Raw genomic sequence first — 16,962 nt, 5'->3', positions numbered from 1 at the left:
AGAGTTCTGTATAGAACCATGTTGAATGTTTTTTGGCATGAAGCATTCTTTAAAATTGAGTCGAGAACCCTAGAGTTCTGTATAGAACCATGTTGAATGTTTTTAGCATAAACCGTTCTTTAAAATTGATTCGAGAACCCTAGAGTTCTGTATAGAACCATGTTGAATGTTTTTTGGCGTAAACCGTTCTTTAAAATTGATTCGAGAACCCTAGAGTTCTGTATAGAACCATGTTGAATGTTTTTAGCATAAACCGTTCTTTAAAATTGATTCGAGAACCCTAGAGTTCTGTATAGAACCATGTTGAATGTTTTTAGCATAAACCGTTCTTTAAAATTGATTCGAGAACCCTAGAGTTCTGTATAGAACCATGTTGAATGTTTTTTGGCGTAAACCGTTCTTTAAAATTGAGTCGAGAACCCTAGAGTTCTGTATAGAACCATGTTGAATGTTTTTTGGCGTAAACCATTCTTTAAAATTGAGTCGAGAACCCTAGAGTTCTGTATAGAACCACGTTGAATGTTTTTTGGCGTGAAGCGTTCTTTAAAATTGAGTCGAGAACCCTAGAGTTCTGTATAGAACCACGTTGAACGTTTTTTGGCGTGAAGCGTTCTTTAAAATTGAGTCGAGAACCCTAGAGTTCTGTATAGAACCACGTTGAACGTTTTTTGGCGTGAAGCGTTCTTTAAAATTGAGTCGAGAACCCTAGAGTTCTTTATAGAACCACGTTGAACGTTTTTTGGCGTAAAGCATTCTTTAACATTGAGTCGAGAACCCTAGAGTTCTGTATAGAAGCTCATTGAATCTTTTTTTTTTTTGGCAAAGCATAAGAGTGATTGTTTTTTTGTGCAATTTTTGTGATATCAACTTCAAATTTGGAACACAAATTTTGTTAGACTTACTGCTTTGGTTGTCTAGCAATTTTAGAGTGCAAAATATTTAGTAAAATATAGGTTTAGTATAAAATAATTTTTTTTTTAATTTAATTAATTTGCTTTACCGTAAACCTAAACTTCTATAACTTTTTTCACTTTAGTTTTTTGAAGTGCTTTTTCAGTTCTGCAATAATCTGCTTTTAAAAGAGGTCCCAACCTTAGGTCTGTATTCATGAACTACAACCATTTAAGTTCAGATCTGTGCTCTAAAAGAGGGTTGTGTTTCCTCTAAAAGGGCTTCAAAGGAATCATTGACTCATAATCGTTGTGTCATCGTTTACTCGCCCTCGTGCTGTTCAAAACCTGTACGAATTACTCTCTGTCTTCTGTAGAACATAAAAGAACATGCTTTGAGAAATGTGTCCGTAAAATGAAAGTCAAAGGGGTCCAGTTTTGTTTTGCTCTTCAAAACATCTTTAAGGTTCACAGTGAAGAAAGAAAGTCTTTCAGGTTTGGAACGACATGAGGGCGACTAAATGAGGAAAGAATGGATAAACAATCCCATTAAGCAAAAAGTAAAATACAGTAAAAATTTAATTGGTCGTGTTTTTCACTGAATGCAAATGAGATTATTGTTCGTCATACTGAGCTTTCTGCTGATAAATGCTTCCTGGTGTCTCAAATGGCAGATTGTCGAGGAGAGCAGGTTTGTTTATAAAGTTAAATACTAATATAAATATAACCATATTGATTTTGTGCTGCTCCTCTAGCTTTATTTCAGTATCAGTACCAGTACCTTTGACCATCTCTAGCATGAGACAGTGACGTTTATGTGGCAGAAATCTGTCGATCGACCCTGTCGTTTGTTTTACATAATGTGTTCCATCAGCTTATATAACAGCCAAACCTCCGCTGAGATCGGCACACATGCGTCCAAACCACACGCTGAAGATCCCGTTCCACCCGTCTGCACCGACGTGAAGTGAAAGAACCTGATCTTCAGTTCCTGAATCTTCAGACTGTGGAAAGACCAGAAACAAGTTCATAGTCACTAACCTTATGAAAGAAAATCTCTAATGTTGTCTGTAATATCTGAAATATCTGCTGCTATCGGTGTTCATTTTTATCTCTATTGTGTTTTTACACTGCTAGTCAAACGTTTGGAATAATTACGATTTTTCAATGCTTTTAAAGAGTCTTTTCTTCTCAACCAAGACTGCATTTTTTGTTCAAAAATACAGTAAAAATTTTGAAATATTATTCCAATGTAAATCAGCTGTTTTCTATGTGAATATATAGTAAAGTGTAATTTATTCCTGTGATCAAAGCTGAATTTTCAGCATCATTACTCCAGTCTTCAGTGTCACATGATCCTTCAGAAATCATTCTGATATGATGATTTGATGCTCAAGAAACATTTCTGATTATTAAGTTGAAAACGTGTAAATCATGATACACTACTATTAAAAAGTTTGGGGTATAAAATATTTTTTTTTTTAAATTAATACTTTTATTCCTCAAGGATGCATTAAATTGATCAAAAGTGACAGTAAAGACATTTAAAATGTTACAAAAGATTCTATTTCAAATAAATGCTGTTTCCACGAGCAAATCATCGTATCAGAATGATTTCTGAAGGATCATGTGATTAATGAGTAATGATGCTGAAAATTAAAATTATAAATTACACTTTACTATATATTCACATAAAAATCAGCTGTGTACATTTGTAAAAATATTTCACAATTTTTAATGTTTTTGACTAAAAGAATGCAGCCTTGGTGAGCAGAAGAGACTTCTTTCTAAAACATTGAAAAATCGTAATTATTCCAAACTCGAGCGCTACTGTATTTTTAATGGGGAAACATCTGAGACAAAGATGACACTTCAATGAAGCTCTCGTACTTTGCCTGAACTATGAAAGAAATCACTGAATTAAACAGCAGCTACATCATTACTCTCTATATCTATTTGTAATAATCAGAGTAAATATTAATACTAGATTCTGCGTAATTGTTCTTCAGCCATCAGTTAATGTTCGAGGGAGCTGATTAGATGTTTCTGGTGAGGAAACAGAATAATGAATGAGAGAACCGTTTCTCTCTGCGTGTCTGTTGTGAGAGACGGTGGACCGACGGTTAAGGACAAAACCCCTGTACTTCTAATCAGCTTAATGTTGGCTTATTCTTTGAGAGGGGCAGCTGCGCTGGGAGTCGTGTAGAGCAGGCCGTTACGGCACGGCGGCCAGTTGGTGATTAACAAACGTCAGTAGACTTTGGAATCTGTGGAGTCGGACGTTTGCATTGGGATAGAAAGGTCGTCTCTTCCAGTTTTTCCCCATGTGTTCAGTCGATCACTCGTCGTCTTCGTTCTTACCTCAGGGCTGCAGATGTTTTCTGAGCTCTGAAAGAGGGAAGTTCAGGCATGCTTTGCATTTTTAGACCTCCTCATGAAGCTTTAGTTCCTCTAAGCTTGTTTTGAGCACATGAGAGTCCTTCGAACTCTGTCCTGTGTGGGTGTGTGGAGCTGAAACTCGTCAGAAGTTAGCCAGCCGAGACTAGTCAGTCTTGAGGAAACCGGTTTAGATTCATATTGACCAAAACTTGTCTTTAAATTTATTGATGCAATAAATTGGCTTACTTATAGTTGGTAGAATGTCTAAAGTGGGCCATTTTCACATGAACTTCTTGATGAAATTTTTTGTCTACATAGAAAAACGATGGAAAAGCAACACAAAACACAGTCTGTGTCAACATGAGAACTGGTAGAGTTAGAAACACCAAGATCATGGGTTTGATTCTCCACGCATGCAGTACTTTGCAAAAGGCACATGAGATGTTTCACATTTAAGACGGTTATTTATATCTTTGCTTTAGTGTGCCAGTGGGAATCTTCTACAAGATGTTTGGAACAACCGAATGAACTTCTGTTCAATAATTGGTTTGACCAGCCTTTGTTTTGTCCCAAATATAACATTTTTAGGAGTTTGAAGGTTGGTGGTTGTACCGTTTTGAAGATATTTAACCCTTGGTTCATCTCCATCATCACATGTTTAGTAGTCATCATACATTACATTAGGTATCATTCGAAAGCTTTAACGCTCAAAATTGCTTTGAAGAGGCTCAATTTTCGTGATATCAACTTCAAATTTGGAACAAGTTTTTCTAGCAATTTTAGAGGCCAAATTGTTCTATTACTCAGCAGTAAAATGCCATTTGCTTTACCAGTAACCTTAAATAACTTCAAAAACTTTCTTACACTTTTGAAGCACTTTCACTTCTGCAATAATCTGCTGAGCGTCTCTTTAGAAAGTCCGACCTTAGCCTGTATTCAAGAGCATTCGTGAAAAAAACGTTTAAGTTCAGATCAAAGAGCGATTGACGGCGGTTAACAGGTTAAAACAAGTGTTTTTGAGAAGCGTTCCCCAATCGCACGTCTTCTGCAGATCAGTTTGGGTGCCGAATGTAAAATGCAATATGTCTTTTTTAAATCTCAAGATGTTGAAAATATGACAAGCTGAGCTCAGGCTGGCACGAGAGAAGGTTTTTTCTCTCTTTCTGCGGTTCTGCTGAGCTGTGCAGGCTGAAGGTTTTGGGTGCGTTACATCTGCTAGATAGATTTCTGTCAGCTGCTCTCCAGTGGCAGCGAGAGGATCAGATCTGCGAGTCCATGTTACGCTCTGCCTGAACACCTCAGCACACATTGCTGCTCTTAAAATGGCTGCCCTTGAAGCTCAAAGCATCTGTGGCGCTCAGTGGCTGTCAGAAGCACATGAAAGCTTTACAAATTTCACCCCATTAGCCCAGCCAGGCGCTGAAGGATTCGGCAGACAGTGCGATTTGCGTCGTTTTATGTCTGCTGTTTTCGACTTTGTGTTTTTCTCCTCTACCTGGCTTTGTCCAGATATGGATGTGACTTTGTTCTGAGTTCCTCTGGAGTGCCGGAACAGATCAGGGCGGAGCTGAAACTCGACCTGGAGAGACAATGGACGAACCTGCCCTGGGACACACTGGCAGTGTTGTTCAGAATGAAGGTTGAAACCAGTGTCTGCTTTTACAGTTTGAGGGCACAGGTGATAAGATGTAGGTGTGAGGGCTCGGATGTCTTTATTCTCTTCTCATCTAGCAGGAATTCCAACCATTCAGCCAAGAAACCTGTTTTCTCTGCTGTTGGTAAAGTCTACACTCTAAAGAATCTTAAAGGGTTTTGTCAGGCGCTTCATATATAGAACCTTTTCCCATCATGGGGTAATTTTATGGATTTAGTTTTAACATGCTAATAAACATACTTTATCACTAGAAACAATTGACATAATCCATTAAACATGAAAGTATTATGTGATTGCCTAATACGTTCCTCCTTATATAGAACCGTTTTGGTATAAAGGGTTCTTTAAAATTGAGTCAAGAACCCTAGAGTTCTATATAGACTCCGCCCACACACTATTCTGATTGGCTATGGTTTTTGATTGATTTGTTTGTGATTGCAGTGCACTTACAGAGAGACTCCGCCCACATGCTTTTCTGATTGGCTGTGATTTTTTTTAAAAATTTATTTATTTATTACTTCCAGAGAGACTCCGCCCACACGCTCTTCTGATTGGCTGTGATTTTTTTGATTGATTTGTTTGCGAGTGCAGTGCGCTCGCAGAGAGACTCCGCCCACACGCTCTTCTGATTGGCTGTAATTTTTTTGATTGATTTTGTTTGTGATTGCAGTGCACTTACAGAGAGACTCCGCCCACGTGCTTTTCTGATTGGCTGTGATTTTTTTGATTGATTTTTGTTTGTGAGTGCAGTGTACTTAAAGAGAGACTCCGCCCACATGCTTTTCTGATTGGCTGTGATTTTTTTTTAATTTATTTATTACTTCCAGAGAGACTCCACCCACACACTATTCTGATTGGCTGTGGTTTTTGATTGATTTGTTTGTGATTGCAGTGCACTTACAGAGAGACTCCGCCCACATGCTTTTCTGATTGGCTGTGATTTTTTTTATTATTTATTTATTTATTTGATTGCGATTGCAGTGCACTTCCAGAGAGACTCCGCCCACATGCTCTTCTGATTGGCTGTGATTTTTTTTTTGATTGATTTGTTTGCAATTGCAGTGCACTTACAGAGAGACTCCGCCCCCACGCTCTTCTGATTGGCTGTAATTTTTTTGATTGATTTGTTTGCGATTGCAGTGCACTTACAGAGAGACTCCGCCCACACGCTCTTCTGATTGGCTGTGCTTTTTTTTTTTTATTGATTTGTTTGCGAGTGCGGTGCGCTTGCAGAGAGACTCCGCCCACACGCTCTTCTGATTGGCTGTGATTTTTTTTTTATTTATTTATTACTTCCAGAGAGACTTCGCCCACATGCACTTCTGATTGGCTGTAATTTTTTTGATTGATTTGTTTGCGAGTGCAGTGCGCTTGCAGATAGACTCCGCCCACACACTCTTCTGATTGGCTGTAAATTTTTTGATTGATTTGTTTGCGAGTGCGGTGCGCTCGCAGAGAGACTCCGCCCACATTCTCTTCTGATTGGCTGTAATTTTTTGATTGATTTGTTTGCGAGTGCAGTGCGCTTGCAGAGAGACTCCGCCCCCCACGCTCTTCTGATTGGCTGTGATTTTTGTGATTGATTTTTGTCATCTCATAAGTCGTGTCACACATTTTTGGCCGAACTAACCCTTTAAGCATTAAACGTTGATTCATAACTCAAACTGCAACATTTGTGCTACAGATACGATGTGCTGATTTATTATTTTTGTCAGGTGGGTGAAGCAGCAATAATTTTAGCTACCAGGACTTGATAGGACCATGAAAAGAAGGTTATGGAATATTATTTTTACTCACCTACATGGCCTTGGTTACATCAGCAGAAAAACTTGTTGATGTACGCAATAATTTTTGTTGCTTCGGAATTGCATGCATTGATATTCGTGCAAAATAAGTACAGTGAAATTTATTCAAGTAATTACGATTTTGATTTCACGTCATCTTTAAGGCACATATGTTGTATGATAACTGTAGATCTTGCTTTTGTGCCTCTTATTTTCAGAACAATTGCAAATCATGTCCTCGACAGTATTTTGGTCCCTTTTTGAATGCAGTTACTTCACTGATTTTATCGCGTCTTGTCCTTAGTTCCCATTGAAAATGGCCCTTGTAGGAGCGACTAAGATCTATTTTCGTTTGCTTTTACAGCATTCAAGGCCTCCTCTAATGTGTAGCATTGCACTAAACCCATATAATTCTGGCCTTGACATTGAGGCCTTTTCTTGCAGAAATCACCCACAGAATGTGTCCCGATGTGTGAGCCAGCCAAGGCTGAAGAATCACTCTGCTCTGTGTTGATTGCTGTCAGATATGCAGAGCTGGTACCGTGCTGTACGACTGCTTTTGTTGAGTTCATGCTAATACTCGTGTCCTTGCCACACAGATCACATCGAGAATGACCCATGATGAAAGAAAAACATGTTTGCTGTATCTGTTCATTGTCTTTCACCGGAAGACCCGCTGAGTGTTGCAGAGAAAACCATGAGTCTTAGCAGCGGTTGTGGTTTTATGTATATATTTTTGGTTCACATGAGGTCAGTGCTGAATTAGTAACATTCAAATCATATGTTCCTCACATACTCTCTGTAATTTCTGGCTCAGTTTGTAGATTTTCATGAAAAAATGTATTGGTTTATGAAAATGCTCACTGCAGTCTAATGAAATATTGCAATGTTCCCAAATACATCAGAGATTTGTGCATGGACAGCATGTGTATGTGCTGAATTTGGCAGCGGTGTGCGTATAAATGAAAAAGTATTGATCAGGGACGGGATCATACTTTATTTCAGCTCATTGATTGACGCAGTTGCCGGGTGCTCTTAGGTCATGGGACATAATAATGCCACCTCCAAGTGACGGCCCGCCCCATAATCCTTTGTGTTTGCACTGCATCTCTGAAGCCCTGAGCATTCCTCATCCCTCGGCGGATTCACTCAATCTTATTTCAGAAGGGCTTGATGCAATCTGATGGGACATGCTGATGTAAATACCAAGGCCCACTGGTGTGCTCCAGCTGAGGCTTATCCCTGGGTAATAAAAAAATGGAACAAATCAGCCCATAATCCCTCCTCAGCTATTGTTCTTGGAGCAGACTGACCACTCGCCAAAAAACAGATAGATTCTTCTGTTGTATTCTGCGTTGTCAGAATTTCAGAGTGCTTTCGTCTCTTTGCTGTGGTTATAAAATGTCCTTTCCAGCCTGTATTTCTATACTCTTACCCCTTCCTCTCTTTCTGTCTCTAAACAGGTTTCCCTGATTTTCCAGGGAGTCCTAAGCGATGGAAGTGCTGCAGTGCGATGGATGTGATTTCCGTGCAGAGTCGAACGATGAGCTCAAGACGCACATACAGGACGTCCACACAGCTTTCCTGCAGCCCACAGAAGTGGGAGAAGGTGAGGAGTCTCCCAGACGGTCCAGGTCAAACTCGTTAAACTCCCACAGCCAAACAGAGGACGAGGAAGACTTGACCAATCACGATTATGACTCCTTGAAAAAGGAAGCAGGTATATCAACATTTCTGATTGCGACTAATTTGTGATAGATGAGTGCAGCATCTTCTAGAAGTAAAGAAACCACATCAGAACAGTCATTCTGTAATGCAAACTTGAATTGCTCAATGTTTTTATTTCTCTGTTCACGTTTCAGGTATCCACTCCTTTAACAAAGACCTTGGGCACTCCTCGGGTTCAAAGCAAGCTAAACACAACCAATCAGCAAAACCTTCAAACAAAACTTCAACTTCATTTTTTCAATGCAAGTTCTGTGTGCGGTACTTCAGATCCAGCTCTCTTCTCAGTGAACACACCAGGAAGGTCCACGGAGAAGCAAGCGATGAGAGATCCTTCAAAGCTTCCAAGCAGGCCAGCTGCAGCGCTGTGACTTATGATGGTGTAGGAACTGTCTTTTCCTGCCAGTATTGCACTTATAAATCCCCACACAGAGCACGGATTCTGAAACACCAGAAAGTGCATCACAAAGAAGGTCAACCAGGCCACTCAGCTCCTCCCGTCGAAGCAGAAGTTCTGGATTTGGACTCTGACGCCTCTTCCGTTGAAGGACAGTGTGAAGAGTCACAGGGGACTGTAGAACGTCGCGTGCTGGAATCTATGATCAAACCCCAGTCTAAAGGAAGCTTTAACTGTGAGTGGTGTGGCTTTCAGACTTTGCAAAGGCAGCAGTTAGCCGATCACATGATGAAGAAACACCGTAACATGGTGAAGATTATGATTTCGTTGCAACAGCCCAAAATGCAGGACGGAAGTGCAGGATCCAGCAAGTCTGATTCGGCTTCATCTAGGAGAAGCACTCCAACCTCCAATTTAAACCTGAACGATCTAGCGAGCAATGAAGTTTCCTCCGCAAATGCCTCGTCAATCAAAGGATCCTCTGGCAATGCATCACTCAAGTCCACTTCAGGGATATCAAGTTTTCAGTACTCACAGCTCACAGCAAAAATACCTAACAGCACAGGATCTTCCATACTGTCAGAGAGATCGACTTTCACCATGTCAGATATGTCTAGGTCTGGCATGGATCTAGATGCCAGCATTCTGAATGATTCCAGAAGCAGTTCAGATGATGAACTCTGCGACTTGGATGATCCCCATTACACGGAGCCAGCTGAGGATTCTACTAAGCTGCTTCTGTCAGAAGAGGTTAATGACCTGCTAGAAACTAAAGGAGTTCCATTCAAAAGACACATGAACAGGTTCCAGTGCCCTTTCTGCTCCTTCTTGACCATGCACCGACGTAGTATTTCTCGTCACATTGAGAACATACACTTATCTGGCAAAGCTACAGTGTATAAATGTGACAAGTGCCCATTTCTTTGCACCAACCCACTAAAGCTTGACGCGCACAAACAATGTCATGGTGGGTCTTCCGAATGGGACACCATGGACTTAACCAGTGAAAGTCTAGATGGTCAAGGCGAACGCTCCGAGCCCGTGAATGGTGGAAACGGCAGCTCAAAAATCAACGGGAAAAAATCCAATGCAGTCGAGGAACAGCAGGGTCCTCATCGGTGCTCACTGTGTAACTTCTCCACCATCACACTGAAAGGTCTACGTGTCCACCAGCAACACAAACACTCATACTGTGATGGAACACAAGTCACGGGTCAAGAGGGTTTGTCTAATGAGCAGCAAGATTCTGAGTCCGAGTCCTACAGCTCCTCAAGCTTCGTCCAGAAAACTCAAACATCAATCCTTGGATTTTCAACCAAGAAGCACCTTATTGGGAAGACGGCAAGAAAGTCCATCAACGATTTGCCCTTGGATCTCTCTCCTGTCAAAAAACGGACAAGGATTGATGAAATTGCAAATAATCTCCAGAGCAAGATTAGTCAAAGCCAACAGCACGAGGATGTGATTAACCTTGAAGAGATGGATGATGACGTGGAGGAGAACGGCAATCACGTTGATGTAGAAACGAGCAAAGAGAGAGAAACCCCTGATGCTCAAAGTCAGCACTACACATTCAACACTCAGAATCTTCATGTTAGGAATTCTGGAGGTCTTCAGGCAGAGCGTGGCGTTGGGAAAAGAAAGCGCAGTCTGCAGTCCAAACTCGGCTCAAGAAACATTCCCGTTCAAGTAACCATTTCTGATGATGAAGATAATTATAGTGCCTCTTTGGAATCTAAAGATGCCCAAGATCAAAGCAGTCAAGATGGCAGAGAGACGTATCAGGACACTGTTGAATACACCGGGGAACCCGGGAACCTGTTCTACTGCAAACATTGTGAGTACCAAAACAAGTCAGCTCGCAGTGTCAGCACACACTACCAGAGGATGCACCCTTACATCAAGTTTAGCTTCAGATACATCCTAGACCCAGAGGATCAGAGCGCCGTCTTCCGTTGTCTCGAGTGCTTCATCGAATATAACAACTTTAATGATCTGCACCAGCACTATATGACACACCATCCAGAAGCAAGTAATGTCTTGAACTTTAACCAGCCAGATCTGGTGTACATGTGCCGTTTCTGTTCCTACACAAGTCCAAATGTGCGGAGTCTGATGCCCCATTATCAAAGAATGCACCCTTCAGTGAAGATCAACAACGCCATGATTTTTTCCAGCTACATGGTCGATCAGCCTCATAAAAGTGCTGCTGAGTCCCAAACACTACGAGAAATCTTGAATTCTGGGCCGAAGAGTTTAGGCTCCACCTCGTCTGGGTCCAGGTCATCATCCAGTCCGGCTCTCAAAAGCATCTGCAAAACGCCAGAAGCAAACACTGAGGCTGAAGCTTTTCGAGAAGGTGGTAATGTGGTGGTGTATGACTGTGATGTCTGTTCTTTCTCAAGTCCCAACATGCACTCAGTACTGGTCCATTATCAGAAAAAACACCCAGAGCAAAAGGCCTCGTACTTCCGCATTCAGAAAACAATGCGGGTCATATCTGTTGACCGAGCACAGTTGTCGAGCAATTCAACCTACAGCCTAACCAGCACCCCCAAGTCTTCGAACGCCATCCTACCTGTGGCTCTGGATGAAGATGTTTATTACTGCAAACACTGTGTCTACAACAACCGCTCTGTAGTGGGCGTTCTGGTCCACTACCAAAAGCGACATCCAGAGATTAAGGTAACAGCAAAGTACATAAAGCAGGCACCCCCAACCCCAGGACTGCTGAAACTCATGGATGAGCTGCAGATCGCACCCCCTAAACAGTTTCTGAAGCAATTCAACAACAACGGGATTGAAGGGTCAGGTAGTTCCAACACTAAAGGATCATCTGACAAAGGGGAACCTGAAATGCTGTTCTTCTGCCAGCACTGCGACTATGGGAACCGCACTGTGAAGGGGGTGTTGATTCATTACCAGAAGAAGCACAAGGATGTGAAAGCCAATGCCGACCTCGTCCGTAGACATACAGCTGTGGTTCGGAGTCAGAGAGAGAGAGCGCAGATGATCCATGCGGGAAGTTCCACATCCACTGCAACTGTAGCTACTGAAGCAGAAAAATCCAGGTCGTTGCGATCTTTGAAGTGTAGACACTGCGTGTACACGTCTCCTTACGTGTATGCCTTGAAGAAGCATTTGAAGAAGGATCATCCTACTGTGAAGGCCACGGCCATGACGATCTTACACTGGGCTTATCAGGATGGTGTGCTGGAGGCTGGTTATCACTGTGAGTGGTGCATATATTCCCACGCTGAACCAAGCGGGCTGCTCATGCATTACCAAAGACGCCACCCTGAGCACAACGTCGACTACACTTACATGGCCAGCAAGCTTTGGGCTGGTCCTGATACTTCCACAAGCAGACAGGGTGGGAACTCTGAAACAAAGCATTACCAATGCAGAGATTGCGCTTTTGAGGCATGCTCCATCTGGGACATTACTAACCATTACCAAGTAGTGCACCCTTGGGCCATCAAAGGTGACGAGTCTGTCCTCATCGACATTATCAAGGGGAACCAAGCACCTGAAAAGCTGCTCCCACAACTGGCCAAAGGACACGTTTCAACATCCAGTCCGTTCAATAGTCACCAGCAGGAAGAGACTGCAGTTGAAGTCAGTCGCCCAACACATGAGCGGCAATCTAATCTCTCTCTGTCTGCCACCTCGTCTATCTCAAACAACCCTTACCAGTGCACCGTGTGCTTGTCTGAGTACAACAGTCTTCATGGGCTTCTGACCCACTATGGTAAAAAACACCCGGGCATGAAAGTTAAAGCTGCTGACTTTGCTCAGGAAGCAGACATTAACCCCAGCTCAGTTTACAAGTGCAGACACTGTCCGTACGTGAACTCGCGCATCCACGGAGTTCTCACACACTACCAGAAACGACATCCCTCCATCAAAGTCACGGCTGAGGACTTTGCTGATGATGTCGAGCATGTACACGATTTAGCTAGCGAGGGCGATGAGCGATCTAAAACACAGAGGCAGGGCTATGGTGCGTACCGCTGCAAGATGTGCCCTTATACACATGGCACTTTAGAGAAACTCAAGATACACTATGAGAAATATCATAACCAACCTGCTGCAGACATGTTCAAAACAACCGCCACGCAGTCGCCGGCTAGAAGAGATGATCTGGTTGCTGAATGCAGCAGCAGCAGTGTGACCGAAGTCTCTGAGATCTGCGACTTGGACCTCACGCTTTCCGAAGTCGCAAAGAGCGACAAGAACGCTGTGTTTAAATGTCAGCTGTGCAAATACTTCTGCTCCACCCGGAAGGGTATCGCTCGACACTACCGTATCAAGCATAACAATGTCCGAGCGCAGCCTGAGGGCAAGAACAATGTCTTTAAATGTGCCCTCTGCGCCTACACCAACCCCATCCGCAAAGGCCTCGCGGCACACTACCAGAAACGGCACGACATCGATGCTTACTACACGCATTGCTTGGCAGCGTCCAAGACGGTGGGGGAAAAACCGAACAAGGTGATGCTGCCCTTGGCATCAGATGCAGAGGCTCCAGTGATGAGCGAGGAGCTGAGGCTCGCAGTGGACCGAAGGAAATGTTCGCTCTGCTCCTTCCAGGCTTTCAGCAGGAAGAGTATCGTTTCTCATTACATAAAGCGCCACCCGGGAGTCTTTCCCAAGAAGCAGCCTTCCAGCAAACTGGGCCGTTACTTCACTGTGATCTATTCCAAGGAAGCAGAGAAGCCTCCTTCCACAGAGGAAGTGGAAATAGTTGAAGTTAAGGATGAGGTTGAACCTGAAGGTGACTTGGACTGGCTCCCCTTTAAATGTCTTAAATGCTTCAAGCTCTCGTTCAGCGCGGAAGAGCTGCTGGTGATGCATTACAATGACTGCCACAGCAAGGAACTCAAGTGGGATTTCGTCACCATTCCGAGCCCTGCGGAAGATGGGACGGAGCTCTACCAGTGCACCCACTGTGAAATCAAGTTCTTGACTCTTCCAGAACTCGGCGTCCATCTGATGAACCACAATGAGGATTTCCAGAAAAGAGCCATGAGGCTGGAAAGGAGAAAACAGCTTCAAAGCAAGCAGAGGACGACAGAGACACCAGAAGCCAAACCAGAGAATAAGGTGAGTTAAAAAACTCCTATATTAATTAATCTGTTGGCAAGGTATAAAATAAATGTTTATATTAGGCACTTTCACAATATGATGCTCCGGTTGTTGGTGTTAAGCCCTGGGTATACTTCATTTTTTTACGTGTATGCACACAGTCGAATGCACAGCCTTGCGTACACGTACACAGGCATTTGATGCATGCACAGTTTTGAGCAATCTCTCACCACGAGTTACAACCCATGTAAATATATTTGTATTCTTTCATGCTAGAGTTGTACAAATGAGGGCACTTTCTAACCTCTTTGCACAATCTGTCCTCTATGTAGGCCTCCATTGTAGCTGTAGCTTGCATGTGTTCCAGTCTGTTCTGTTTATGCAGGCTTTCTTCGACTACCTTGTGAATCGACACCCCCATGGCACGGTTGCCACCTTGTGGATAAACCAATTATTGCCCAAAAATTAAATGCAAAAAGTATGCCCGGTTACAAAAATCCAGCGGTGCCTGCATAGTACGTGCGTACTCTTCTGATAACAAAATTTGCGTCACGCGCACTTATACTGAAGCGTAAAAAGTCAAATATACGTTGGGCATTACAGGGCCCAAAGTGTGCATACATAAAGCCTCTCAGTACTAAATTGAGTTCTTTTTCGCTGCTTATTGCACTTAAACAGTCAAATACACACAAAATAATTATGGAGTTTTCACATAAACACAGTCAGTTATGTTTTAAGTGAACGTAAACAGTTGAGAAAGAAAACGCATGTGTAACAGTGTAATGGATCCATGCGTCAGGTCTTAAAGTGACAGCAGACAAAACTAGACCCTGCAAGCCGGCAGCATCACTACAGCTTCATTAATTATAGTTGCAGGCTGTATCGATAAAGACATTTTCTAATGGTTGTCATCATCTCTCTCTATAGGTGGACAGCACACCTGCTAAGACTCCCATCGGCTACAGGTGCAACTTCTGCGTGGAGGTCCACCCCACCCTCCGCGCCATCTGTAACCACCTGAGAAAGCATGTGCAGTACGGGGAGGCCAAGGAGGGACACGTGAAGGTACGAACACCATCTATCAGAGTTGCATTAGTCTTATTTTGAACTTTCAGTTTTAGCCATTGGGCACAATGTCTTATCCCTGAGGTGGCCTCTCATCTCCAGCAACTTCTCCACCGCATTCACAGGCCGTTTGGACCCGCTTTACCTTCTGCTCAAGTGTCTTTTTCTCTTGTTTGGATGGTTCAGCTGCTACAATTCAGCTGCACATTCAATGAAACAGACAAATAGAGCAAATCCTTGAGTGTTGCAGAAGAAACAGGGAAAATGGACGAGTGCAGTGTTATGACTTTTGCTAAAACTCAAGAGTGTTTTATTTCCTTGTGTGGGCATTCATGAAGAAAGCCTTGAACGTGTCGTAAAGTTGATCATGTAATTAAATCTCGTGGCCTTGTGTTACACATTTTGCATACAGAGAATGAAAGATTTTCTTCTTATTTCTAAAGCTCTTTTCTGAATGTGATGCTGCCTTAGAATTGGGACTAAATAAGGGTTTTAGAAGGCAGCAATGTTGCCATCAACCTTTAGGAACCGTCTTTTATATTAGCATAGAATGAAAGTGTATTTCTTTTGGTCGACTTTTAATCATCGCTATTTGGAATAGTCTTTGAATTATTGTGAGCTTGTGAAATCTCTGTGCATGATAATTAAACAAGCTAAATGCTATTTAAATACTAGTGCATAATCTTTTTTTTTATTACTTTAATTTCAATCAGCTAATGCAGTTGCATTTGTGGTTGGAATGTAAATATTATATAAGATCTGTTTGTCAGTGTGATGGATTTCTTAATGAGGACTTTCCTCATTAACCACAGCGTTTAAGGTGCAGAGAGCTGCATTTACACGCCAGTCTCTTTATCACGGAAGCCTTCCGTCTCTCTGAAGAGAAAGCCAGTTAGGTGGGCTTGCCGGTGTGGCGTGGAGAGCGGCGTGTAAGCGCCTTAGTGTTAGTATTCCACTGAGAGTGCCAGGAGGCTGGCAGGGAGGATTTGAACAGAAGCCCAGTGAGGATCAGGCCAGGACAGGGTCGAATCGCACCGGACACTAGGGGGCAGCACTCGCAGACACAGAGCAGATACTCCGAGCAGAGATTGAAATATATCAATTTTGACTTTAAATGTTTTAATTAGTAATATACTACATGTCACATTGACCTCACTGTTGTGGCTCTTATTAGCATCCTGCATTTGTTGTATTTTTAATTTTTTTTTAATCATTTTGTGTTAAAAAATATCAAAATAACGCTCAACAATGGCTGTTAAAATCAGTTATCACTTTGGGTTAATTCATGATGGTGGAATTAAAGGTCAGATCGGTCGGTCTATCGTCACAATGGTGAGTTTTGCAAAGACAAACTCACAATTTCTTCTGCAAATCTGCAAATCTAGTTCTCTGTCTCTGGATGTGTTTGTCTGTGATTGGCTGACGGTGCAGGAGTGTGTCTGAAGTGCAGGGTCAGTCCTCTCTCGCTCTCTCTCTCTCTCTGAGATGCTGAATTTGCTGTGGGCTGTAAAGCAGCAGATGTCTCAGAAACACACAGGAACCTCTCGGCCGTTTCTAAATTAAGAAAGAGGGATGTCCCGATAGTGCCGCAAGCCTCAGAGAGCTTTAATGGCCGTAATCAAACACGGTTCATCTGTGCTTCAGTCCTGAGAGAAATATCATATCAGACTGTGTGTGATTTATCATCATTATTAAAGGCCAGGGACCTTAAACATGTACAGGGTTGTTATTTCACCACAGAATGAATATATATATGCTGTCAAGCGATTAATCACATACAAAATAAATATATGTGGGCATACTGTGTGTAATTATTATGTGTATATAAATACAAACACATTCATGTATATAATTGAGAAATATTTACAAGTATATGTGTTTATTTTTTATATAATTTATATTATATATAACTACAAATATTTTGGACATAAATAACATTTCTCTTAAATATGTACATTAATTTGTGTGTATTTATATATA

At 42.2% G+C, this 16,962-nt stretch overlaps 1 protein-coding gene across 5 annotated transcripts in view; it reads left to right on the top strand.

Moving 5' to 3' along the window:
* Positions 1 to 16,962, top strand: part of znf462 (zinc finger protein 462) — a 49,882-nt gene that overhangs the window by 17,391 nt on the left and 15,529 nt on the right. For all 5 annotated transcript variants that reach the window (XM_048166601.1, XM_048166597.1, XM_048166598.1 and 2 more), the window contains exons 2-4: positions 8,171 to 8,427; positions 8,570 to 13,935; positions 14,845 to 14,982. In XM_048166601.1, the coding sequence (XP_048022558.1) occupies positions 8,202 to 8,427; positions 8,570 to 13,935; positions 14,845 to 14,982 (5,730 nt within the window). In that variant the 5' untranslated portion in view covers positions 8,171 to 8,201. The remainder of the gene's footprint in view (positions 1 to 8,170; positions 8,428 to 8,569; positions 13,936 to 14,844; positions 14,983 to 16,962) is intronic.

The sequence above is a fragment of the Megalobrama amblycephala genome, linkage group LG18 (genome assembly GCF_018812025.1).
Source record: "Megalobrama amblycephala isolate DHTTF-2021 linkage group LG18, ASM1881202v1, whole genome shotgun sequence".
Taxonomy (NCBI): Eukaryota; Metazoa; Chordata; class Actinopteri; order Cypriniformes; family Xenocyprididae; genus Megalobrama; species Megalobrama amblycephala.
This window is presented reverse-complemented; position numbering and strand designations above follow the sequence as displayed.